Here is a 12142-nt window from a genome sequence, read left to right on the forward strand (position 1 = left end):
AACAGCATTGAACTAACATTGAACTAACATCAATTGAACTAACAAAGCATGGAACTGTTTAATAATCTCATTTGGTTCCTGAATCCTGACAATTTGGTATCTGACACGACACTAGATCCTGAACTAAAAATGAAAATAAAATTAAAAAAAAATCCACATAACAAGAAAACTACAAGCTTGAAGACTGCGGAATAATAGATCCTGAGCAAAAGAATAAAATCCACATGAAAAAAATTCGTCAGTGAGATAATCAAATCAAAGTATGTCAGCATTGAATGAGAAGGAAGCTTGAAGAAGAGCAAAAGAGATCACTAAGATGTTATACCTCGGCCTCGGCGATGGCGACGGCAACTGGTGCGGGTGCCGGAGATAGATCCTGAGCCTGATCCTAAGCCGAAGATAGATCCATGAAGACCGCGGAGCGCTGGCAGCTAAGGAGAGTGAGAGAGAGTGAGAGAGGCGGACAAAGACTAGAGCGAGGGAGAGGAAATGAGGAGCGGCAAGCGACGGCTCACGGCTGGGACTGGGAGAGGAAATGAGGTTAGGTCCTAGGGTTGAGTTTTGACTCTTTGGGGTTGGGGACGGGTCGGGTAAACGACTAAATGGGTAGGGTTTTGAGAATTGCGGTATATATTTGGTTGGTTTGGGTCAGGTCGGGTTGAAAAGTTTTCAACCCGACCCGAACCGCCCTACTCATAAAACCACTTATTTTGGATCGGTTTGGTCGGTTTTTTTGATTTGGACCGAACCATGCTCAGCCCTAGATGATGGGTCGCATTTTGATAATGCCACCTACAATGAGATCTCATTGTTTATAGGAGGCCTTCAATAATGAAAATGCAATCTAGATTGTAATTGTAATTTTTAGAAGAGGCAATCCATTATTTGAATGCAATCTCCAATGCAACTTCATTATATAGGTGTTGAAAAAATGACCATTTTTGAGCCTCTACATCATCATTTGTCTTTGACTTTTTTTTACGTTGTCTTGGGTTAGTTTTGGAGTTTTGAATTTGCTAGAATAAAATTTTCATTTTAGCTTCAATACATTTTGCAAGTACAAGCCATAAAATATAAAAATACAAAGAGTACACACATTTTTCAAATTAGAATCTGACGTTCAACAACTTTCAATTCTAACTTTAATTTCCTGATTTTGAGTTTTTTTCTATCTTCAACCAATACTTCCATGCTACCTTTGTCGATACTCTTTGTGCAATTACCATCATCATGAGCTCATTGAAGAAAATTATATTATTTCTTTGGATACTTAGCGCAACCCCAATATTAACAGCCAATATTTTTGTTATTTTTGCATTGTTTTCAAAGGTGTTGAGATTTTATAGTTGCACCATTTGCATCTCCACCCTAGTTACTAAAAGATGACATGTGGAGGCTTCTTGCTTTGCAAAAAAAAAAAAAAGAGAAAAAAACCCCATGAAGTTAGTGAAATTGAGCTATTTTTATAGCCATTGGCAAAATACAGCCGTTTATAGTTGTTGGAGTCTAAATTTGAATGAGTATGGTTACTCTAATTGTAATACAATTTGTTTGTTCTTTTGTGGGAGGTAAGCTCACCAAAGGTTCTTATATTCATCTATTATTCTTTTGGAAATCCTAAACTTTGATTGGTTCAGCTATATATTTCAAATTCTAAAATTTGTAATGATACAATTTGAGTTTGAACCAAACAAAATATTATAATTTGTAGTATTTCTTATCCTACAATATTTATGAACCAATCAACATTTTAGAAATCCTAAGCCATGTTAAAAAACCTATAGATTTCAAACCTCATATGAAATTACAAATTCTATAATTCTGGCATTTGAACCAAACACCCACAAAGAAGAATGAGAGAGGAGTGGAGACCAGTACAAAAAGATAATCTAAGCAAAGTTGCAAAAAGGATCAGAGGGTCCTAAAGAGGGTGGAATAGGTAATGATGACTCTATTTCAAATCCAGTTGATGCGGATAGTGATGGCCATGCAGCTCATTCAAGTATGCAGAAAGAAAACGATGGGGGTACAGAGTAATGGACTCATCAAGTAGGCATAAGGCTGTGTCTCTGATTGACATTAATAACAGGAATTCATTTTCTATTTTAGATAGTGCGCAAGATGGAGGAGAGGCAAGTGCTTCAGGGACTAAAGTGATTCTTACTCCTATGGTTGATAGGTGGGGATCCAAATCTAAATGAATTGGCTAGTGTGGAATATTAGGGGCCTGAGTAGGCCTCACAAACAGAATGAGGTTAGGGCTTTAGTAGCCTAGTATCATATATCCCTTCTCATTTTTCTTGAAACTAGAGTGAAGGCTCATAAGACACAAGTTATTATGAAGAAAGTGTTAGTTTTGGGGGTGGATTCAAACCTCCGACGGCGGAGAAGCTCCGACGAGCTCCGACGAAGCTCGAAGCCCAGGCGAGGTTGTCGACGACCAGATGCAGGCGAAGCTCTCGAGCAGGCGAGCTCGAGTTGGCGATCTCCAGGCGACTTCGAACAGGCAAGTTGAGGCGATCAGACGCAAACCTCGGGCGAACGCAACCCTCGAACTTGGCGTTTTTCTTCGACCTCGGCGTTTGCCCCCACCTTTGCGTCCATGGGCCGCTGGCGACAGGCTGTCGCCAGCTCATCCACCTCGCCTATAAAAAGGCCCCTAGGGTTTCGCTGCTGTGCTGCTGATTCTTCCCCTTCTCCTCCGATTTCTTCTTCTCTGGCGGCGGCTGCCCCAAAATCGCAGAAGCGATTTTTTCATCTCCAGCTCTCAACGGGATTTTGAGGGGAGATTAAAAGAGGGATTTAAGAAGAGAGAGAGAGAGAATTAAAGAGGGGTTTTTAATTGTGGGGTATTTATTCTCAAGTGGAAATTGAAAGGGTTCATACCCTGTTATTATTAACACTGTAGCTACAGTGTTTATTTGAGAAATCTCAGTTTTGAGATCTGCTCCTAAATTTTAATTTCTTGTTTGATTAATAAGAAATTTACTGTGTGGCTCCCGAGGACGTAGGCAGTTGCCGAACCTCGTTAAATCTTGGTGTATTTTTTCTATACTGCGTTTCTATTGCATTAGGGGTTTTAGGCGTGAAATTCCCAACAACTGGTATCAGAGCGTAAAACGATCTAGAGAAAGTCAGATTCAAGTGGGAGCCATGGCCGCAGATGAGGCAAAATTGAGACTTGAGAAATTTGATGGAACAGATTTCGGATTCTGGAAAATGCAGATAGAGGATTATCTGTATCAGAAAAATCTGTATCAACCACTATCGGGGAAGAAGCCAGATTCTATGAAGGAAGAAGAGTGGAACCTTCTAGATAGACAAGCCCTCGGAGTTATCAGATTGACGTTGACTCGCAATGTTGCGTTCAACATAGCGAAGGAGAAGACCACGGCAGGTCTTATGGCAGCACTCTCAAACATGTATGAGAAGCCATCAGCCGCGAACAAAGTTCATTTGATGCGGTGGTTATTCAATCTGAAAATGGCGGAAGGCGCGTCAGTAGCACAACACCTCAATGAACTTAATACGGTTACAACCCAATTGAGTTCAGTTGAGATTGAGTTTGATGAAGAAGTTCGGGCGTTGATATTGTTGTCTTCCCTACCAGAGAGTTGGAACGCTACAGTCACAGCTGTGAGTAGCTCGTCGGGAAACAGTAAGTTGAAGTTCGACGACGTTCGTGATTTGGTTCTCAGTGAGGAGATCCGACGGAGAGAAACGGGTGAAGCTACAACCTCTTCAGTATTGCATACAGAGTCAAGAGGTAGAAATTCAACCAGAGGAAACGGACGAGGCAAATCAAACTTCAGAGGTAGATCAAAGGACAGAAGGTCCAAATCATGGAATCCAAGCAACAGCTCGAAGGCTATCGAGTATTGGAATTGTGGAAAGACCGGGCATTACAAGAATCAGTGCAAGAGTGCACAGAAAGAGAAGGAGGCGAAGGCAGAGGTGAATGTCACCTCCACTTCAGGAGGAGACGACGCATTGATATGCTCTTTGGAGAGCAAGGAGGAATCTTGGGTGTTAGATTCAGGAGCGTCGTTCCACGCTACTTCTCAGAAAGAATTCTTCGAGAAGTATACCCCCGGAAAACTTGGATACGTATATCTTGGTGATGATCAACCGTGTGCTATAGTGGGCAAAGGCGTAGTGAAAATTAAGTTGAACGGGTCAGTATGGGAGCTGAAGGATGTCAGTCATATTCCCGACCTGAGAAAGAATTTAATATCCGTAGGCCAGTTGGCTGGCGAAGGATAGGATGTCAGTCATATTCCCGACCTGAGAAAGAATTTAATATCCGTAGGCCAGTTGGCTGGCGAAGGATTCACCACAACCTTCCATGGAGATGATTGGAAGATCTCAAAGGGCGCAATGACAATTGCCCGAGGCAAGAAGACTGGTACCCTGTATATGACAGCAGGTGCACGTTGTTTGATCTCAGTTGCAGCAGGCAATGAGACTTCAAAGCTGTGGCACCAGAGACTCGGTCATATGAGTGAAAAGGGGATGAAAATCATGCACACAAAGGGGAAACTCTCAGGACTGCAGTCAGTGGAGATGGATATGTGTGAAGAATGTATACTTGGAAAGCAGAAGAGAGTCAGTTTTCAGACAAGTGGCAGAACCCCCAGGAAGCAGAAGCTAGAGCTCGTTCACTCAGATGTGTGGGGACCAACAACCACCACGTCCATTGGTGGAAAACACTACTTCGTGACTTTATCGATGATCACTCTCGGAAAGTATGAGTCTACTTTCTGAAGCATAAGTCAGAAGTATTTGAAGCTTTCAGGAGATGGAAAGCTATGGTCGAGAATAAGACCGGTCTGAGAATAAAGAAGCTCAGGACCGACAATGGTGGTGAGTATGAAGACACCGGATTCAAGAAGTTCTGCTATGAGCACGGGATCAGAATGGAGAGAATCGTGTCAGGCACGCCTCAGCAAAATGGTGTAGCTGAGCGAATGAACCGAACGTTGACGGAGAGAGCCAGAAGCATTCGAGTACAAGCAGGCCTACCAAAGCAGTTCTGGGCAGAAGCGGTCAACACAGCAGCTTACTTGATCAATCGAGGTCCATCGGTTCCATTGGAGCACAAAATACCAGAGGAGGTATGGTGCGGAAAAGAGGTAAAACTCTCACATCTAAAAGTTTTCGGTTGTGTAGCTTACGTGCATATTAGTGATCAAGGCAGGAATAAGCTTGATCCCAAGTCAAAAAAATGCACATTCATCGGCTATGGTGAAGATGAGTTCGGCTACCGCATTTGGGACAACGAAAACAAGAAAGTGATCAGGAGCAGAGATGTGATATTCAACGAGAAGGTGATGTACAAGGACATGCACAAGACAGATGACTCAGAGAGCGAGTCAATATTTGTAGATGCAGATGATGTCTCGAGTAACCTCTCGGAAGAACCCAATGTAGAGGGTCCTCAGTAAGAAGAGACTGTTGGACAAGATGGTGCGCAGGAGCCCGACGCACCAGCTCCGATTTTAAGAAGATCTTCTCGTCCTCCTGTACCCAACATGAGATACATGAACTATCTGTTATTGACAGATGGTGGGGAGCCTGAAAGCTTTGATGAAGCTTGTCAGTGTGGAAATGCGAGAAAGTGGGAGCTTGCCATGAAAGATGAGATGAAGTCTCTCATCTCAAATCAGACGTGGGAACTAGCTGAGTTGCCCACGGGTAAGAAGGCACTCCACAACAAATAGGTGTACCGGGTGAAAGAGGAGCAAGATGGTTCCAGAAGATATAAGGTCCGGCTAGTTGTCAAAGGTTTCCAGCAGAAGGAAGGAATTGACTACACCGATATTTTCGCTCCCGTGGTGAAGCTTAATACTATCAGGACCGTGATGAGTATAACTGACGTGAAGACGGCGTTTCTTCACGGAGATCTAGAAGAGGAGATATACATGCACCAGCCAGAAGGTTTCTCAGAAGAAAAGAAGAAAAAGAACCTGGTGTGCAGACTCAAGAAGAGCTTGTATGGCCTGAAACAAGCCCCAAGACAGTGGTACAGAAAGTTTGACGGCTTTATGCACAAGGAAGGTTTCCAGAAGGGCAACGCCGACCACTGTTGCTACTTCAAAAGATATCAGTCCAGCTATATCATCCTACTGCTGTATGTTGATGATATGTTGGTTGCAGGAGCAGATATGAAAGATATCAAGAGTTTGAAGCAGCAGCTGTCAAAGGAGTTTGACATGAAGGACTTGGGTCCAGCGAAGAAGATCCTTGGAATGCAAATCACGAGAGATAAGAAGAGAGGTCTCTTGCAGTTATCTCAGACGGAGTACATCAACCGTGTTTTGCAGAGATTCAACATGGGCGACGCCAAGCCTGTGAGCACACCCTTGGCCAGTCATTTTCGCTTATCGAAGGATCAGTCTCCTCAGTCAGAAGAAGAGAAAGAGAGTATGGCTCAGGTACCTTACGCCTCAGCTATCGGAAGCTTGATGTACGCTATGGTCTGTACGAGACCAGACATTGGCCATGCAGTGGGAGTGGTCAGCCGGTTTATGTCGAATCCAGGAAAAGCTCATTGGGAAGCGGTCAAGTGGATTCTGAGATATCTACGAGGCACCACACAGAAGTGTTTGCACTTTGGTAAGGGAGAGGTAGAAGTGCAAGGGTACGTAGATGCAGACTTCGGCGGCGAAGTTGATCACCGAAGAAGCACCACCGGCTATGTATTCACCGTTGGAACTACAGCTGTTAGTTGGATGTCACAGGTACAGAAGATCGTTACCCTATCCACTACAGAAGCTGAGTATGTTGCAGTGACTGAAGCCAGTAAAGAGATGATATGGCTTCAAGGTTTGTTGACAGAGCTGGGATTCAAACAGGAGAAGAATGTTTTGCACAGTGATAGCCAGAGTGCGATACACTTGGCGAAAAATTCAGCATTTCATTCTAGAACGAAGCATATTGCGCTTCGGTACCACTTCATCAGATCCCTGTTGGAAGATGACGTGTTGAAACTGGAAAAGATTCCAGGAAGTAAGAATCCAGCAGACATGTTAACAAAGACGGTGACAGTTCAGAAACTGGAGTTGTGCGCAACTTCAGTTGGCCTTCATGCATAGATGATGAGGGCGGAGCCACACAGGAGAGGAGCTTGATGAGATAGCCTGATTGACGGCGGTTTGATCTCCAAGTGGGAGATTGTTAGAATTGGGGTGTAGATCACGTCGGTTTGGTCTCCAAGTGGGAGATTGTTAGTTTTGGGGGTGGATTCAAACCTCCGACGGCGGAGAAGCTCCGATGAGCTCCGACGAATCTCGAAGCCCAGGCGAGGTTGTCGACGACCAGATGCAGGCGAAGCTCTCGAGCAGGCGAGCTCGAGTTGGCGATCTCCAGGCGACTTCGAACAGGCAAGTTGAGGAGATCAGACGCAAACCTCGGGCGAACGCAACCCTCGAACTTGGCGTTTTTCTTCGACCTCGGCGTTTGCCCCCACCTTTGCGTCCATGGGCCGCTGGCGACAGGCTGTCGCCAGCTCATCCACCTCGCCTATAAAAAGGCCCCTAGGGTTTCGCTGCTGTGCTGCTGATTCTTCCCCTTCTCCTCCGATTTCTTCTTCTCTGGCGGCGGCTGCCCCAAAATCGCAGAAGCGATTTTTTCATCTCCAGCTCTCAACGGGATTTTGAGGGGAGATTAAAAGAGGGATTTAAGAAGAGAGAGAGAGAGAATTAAAGAGGGGTTTTTAATTGTGGGGTATTTATTCTCAAGTGGAAATTGAAAGGGTTCATACCCTGTTATTATTAACACTGTAGCTACAGTGTTTATTTGAGAAATCTCAGTTTTGAGATCTGCTCCTAAATTGTAATTTCTTGTTTGATTAATAAGAAATTTACTGTGTGGCTCCCGAGGACGTAGGCAGTTGCCGAACCTCGTTAAATCTTGGTGTACTTTTTCTATACTACGTTTCTGTTGCATTAGGGGTTTTAGGCGTGAAATTCCCAACAGAAAGTGGCTACAAATTGGGCTTTTATTGACAACTATGAAGAGGTTTATAACGGAAGAGTATGAGTGATGTGGGACAAAAGTTACTTTGATGTGGTATGTTGTAAGTGGTCAGTGTATCCATTGCAATGTTCAGAGTTTATTGTATGATGTCTTGCATATACGCATAATACCAACTAGATAGGAGGAAAATGTTATGGGATGATATTAAACTTTTCAGCCACCAAGTTAGTTTGCCTTAGATGTTATGTGGAGATTATAACAATGTCTTGGAAATCAATGATAGTTTAGAGATTGAGAGCTCAAGATATCTGAAGAGTGGTATTGATCAGCGCCTGTCATACGCGATCCCGGGCGCCTGGCTTCCGCGCCGGGCCCCTCCTGAAGAGGCTAAAATGGAATTTTATTTCCTTATGTTTTTTTTAAACTTGTCAAAAAATAACCAGATGGAAATGGTGAGGGGGGAGGGGGTACGCGAAGTATAAAAAAACTTGAAGTCCGGGTACTAAAAGCCTTAGTTTTAATGATTACAACCCATTGGATTTCCCAGTTATTATGTGCTTTAGGTGCCAAGCTTACGAAAATAACCTATATTTCTACCGAGTTGTCCCCCTCAGATTCAAACTTCCGCCGCTGGGTGCTTGGTCTCCTTTCTTATAATAAATGTGAAATAATGGGAGGTTGTGGGGGGCATATAAAATCCTTTATAATATTTCTCCCCGCTTTTCAAAAATGGGCGGCCTAAAAGTTCCCCATGGAAAAAGTTTTTTTCTTTTGCCCTATAATTAACGGAATCAACTGGTTTTGAAGAAACTGATTTCCCTACTAGAGGTGTAAGATGTGTAAGAAAATTTGGTTTTCGAATAATTAAAACCAAAGAACCCTCAAAAAACCCATGATTCCTTTGGAGGGATGTTTCTTTTGACAATGCTTAATGCCAGTTTTGAATTTCTATCAGTTGTTTTTTTTTTCAAGGTAAAAAATGGTAAGGCAACAAAAAAGTGACCCTGTGAAAAGGCTATAAATTTTCAAATCGAAAATCTTGTGGATACGCAGATGTTGCCCCCTAAAATTCGGACTAGTTTTTGGGTTTTAGAAATCGCTAACTGGTCATTTTTAGTTAAAGCAACTGGAAAGGTTTAATTTAAGGATTCTGAAATCATATTTTTTGGTAACAATGAGGTTTTATTAAGGATATTTCCCTATCTTATTTTTGGTAAAAAAAAACTAGGTTTATTAGGAAAAATTCCCTAATTATTTATGGAAATTGCCTTATTTTTGTTTTTAAGATAATTGCCTAGTGATGTTTTTCTTATGATTTTGAGAAAAAATTTTTTAATATATATATGGGGAACAATTGAGGAAAGAGAAATAGGAGAATTAGAATTAAGCAATTGGTTGTGTTTTTTTTTGAAGCCACTTTTGTGGAAAGTAAGGAAAAAGTATATATATTTGTGAGGGTAAAAGTCTTTAGCAAGCTTTTTGTTTTGTTTTTTATTAGGGTTTTTATTATATTTTGATTAAATTTTTGTTGAGTTTTTTCGTTAACCCGCGTTTTTTGTATTTTTTCCCTCCTCCATATAAGTGGAAATGCCTTTTCCGCCAATGCCCCTCCCCCCCCAGGTTCGGAAACCCCGTAAAAGGCCTAATTTGCCCGCCGCCAACCGCTAACGCGTAAAATTTCGCTTGTGTTTTGGTTTTTTATTTGAATTGGTGTGCGTAAAATTTATTTTGGGTCGAAAAATTGCCACAACTCCGTGATTTTTGGTTTGGTCTTTTATTTTTTTTTTTCCTTTTTGGGGCCCTCCTTAACCGGAATGAAGGGTAGTATGATAAACAGTTCCCGCGTGCTCACAAATGTAACTCGACCGGGTAAAAATAAGATGCCTATCTAGTCACTCTATAGTGAACGTGACTTTAAACCGCATTGACGCACTATAAAAAACGTATTTTTGAGGAGGAACGGATAGGGACGAAGCCCTTCCGCACGCGCTTAGTTTACTTGCGAAAGGAGAACAGGGCCCCCCAGCTTGTCGACGATAGAGGGTAAGGAAGGCCCATAGTCCGAAGGTTGGTTAAAAAATAGAGGAAAGTCCTCAAAAAGTCACGCCAAGAAGCCCCGCCCGCACTCCCCACGCATTAGCTAAAAGTAAAACCAATTGTCGCATTCTGTAAAAGGAATACATGGCAAGCTTAAATTTAGGGAAGAGAAGTACTAATTCCGCCGGAAGCCTCAGAGGAGAAAAGGAAAGGCAATACGCAAAGAAAAAAGGGCCCCGAAAAGGCGCCCTAATGAAATGTGAAACGGCGCTTTGCGGCGAAAGCCGATACATTTTTCGGCGAATCGGACATTTTCGTCTGTTTTTTTTTTCCTTCATTTGGGATTACCGTCCCCGGAGGCGTGAAAACCAACAAATCTTGTAATGCAAAATCAAGTTTTTTTTTGGCATGAATATTTTGATTCTGGCCTTACTTATCCGCATGTTTGAGACTCGCCTCAAAAGAGGCGGCCGAGATTCGAGGGGTTTTTTTTTCCATCCATTTTGAGAGAACATACACGACGGGGGTTGTCTGTTTGTCATGGGGAAGAAATGGAATTCTCGAATCTTTGGTTTGGCATTTTGTTGGGGAAATAAAGGTACTATGAGGAATTGTCTCCGGATGCACGATGGGAACGTTAAAAGTTTCGTCGGAGTTGACAGAAGGTGTGCAGAATTCCGTTTCGCTCAACCTGAAAGAAAGAAACCTTATCTCAGTTTTTGGATAGCTTTTTTAAGAATAAGAGGTCCCGAAGAGAATTCCCAAAGGGTTAGGGACCTTTTGAGATTGCTTGTAGCGAAAGGTTTTTACCTAAGGGAAATCTTTGGTGTGAATGAAAAAGCGAGTTCCCACCCCGCAAGTGCAAATAATTTTTTAATACTATCCCTGACAGGGGAGCACACGAGATTGGCCCAAGGTCTGCCTTCCCGGCTATTTTTTTCCAGAGGCGGGACCAAAATGAGCAAGCCTTTTTGGCGAAATTACACGGCTTCAGGGGGCAAAAACACAGGTGAAAGATAGTCAAACCTGCAGGCAAAATTCTGTTTGCCCACGCAGGGGCCTATATTGAAGGAGGACCTAAAGAGTGGGTAAAGAAAGTTGGGAATTTTTCCCTATGAAAGGCAAGCTGTGGGGGTTAACTTTGGCAAGAACAGAACACAAAATGTGAAGTTTTTTTTTGGGGAACCACGGCCCAAATCCTCGTCCATAGGGACCGAAGGGGCATCCCTTTTTGGACCCCTACCGTTGGCCACCACAGATTGGTTTCTTAAGGGTTTCCCACCAGAACCCGGCACTCACCCTTTGGTTAGTCCCCCCGACATTAGTCTCGTCCCCAAGCAGTTCGTTGATGAAAAGCGTATTCTTAAGGCGATGTTTTGGCGAGTGTTTAAACAACCATTGAAAAGCCCGCATAAGAAAGTGAAGTCCCCCCTAAAGACTTTTTGTTTTCGTTTTTTTTTTGTCGAGTGGGGGGAAGAGAGAGCATTAGGAAAACTGCTTAAGACCCCTTGGGAAAGTCAAAGAATTAAAGCAACGTTTTTTTTTGCCCGATTCCCCCGACAAACGGACGGGCGCAGTATACCCTTTGTCAAACAAACACCCCTTTACAGTAGCCTTTTTTATGTTCGAACGAAAACGAGGGCATAAGAGAGGCTAACTTCCAAACAGTTAAGTCCATACACCACCCGCGCGCAACCATAATGGGGCGTGGCCCGGGAGAAGGTTAAAAAAATCGCATCTTTTTGTGCTTCGAGGAAGATCGATTGTTTTTAATTGGTCGCATAGGTGGGTTTGGAAGAAACGATTCTTGTTTTGGGCATTGCAGGCAGCTTTTTTTGCTCATGCCCGAGCCTACCGCTCCAATTAATAGGCCCTTTTTTTTTTTTTATTGTCTTTCATCTGCGATCGAGGGGAAAAAGCAACGCCCTAATGGGAGAAATGTGGTCCCGAGAGACAACAAAACAAAAAAAAATTCCAACTTAAATGAAACGCAGCCGCTTTAAAAGGTAATTTGGCTTTGCCCCCCCTGGCATAAATTAAAAATATGTTTTTTTTTAAAACGCATAAGTCTGGAACCCTCGGCTAGGAAAAGCGCGCCAATATTTGTGTAGGATTCAAGGCGTGATGT

At 43.0% G+C, this 12142-nt stretch overlaps 1 protein-coding gene across 1 annotated transcript in view; it reads left to right on the forward strand.

Annotated features, from left to right (window-relative positions):
• LOC109845965 (reticulon-like protein B9) overlaps nucleotides 8044-12142 on the forward strand; it is a 32256-nt gene continuing 28157 nt past the window's right edge. The window contains exons 1-2 of the mRNA XM_020415193.1: nucleotides 8044-8070; nucleotides 8155-8167. Of these exons, the coding sequence (XP_020270782.1) occupies nucleotides 8044-8070; nucleotides 8155-8167 (40 nt within the window). The remainder of the gene's footprint in view (nucleotides 8071-8154; nucleotides 8168-12142) is intronic.

The sequence above is a fragment of the Asparagus officinalis genome, chromosome 6 (genome assembly GCF_001876935.1).
Source record: "Asparagus officinalis chromosome 6, Aspof.V1, whole genome shotgun sequence".
Classification (NCBI taxonomy): Eukaryota; Viridiplantae; Streptophyta; class Magnoliopsida; order Asparagales; family Asparagaceae; genus Asparagus; species Asparagus officinalis.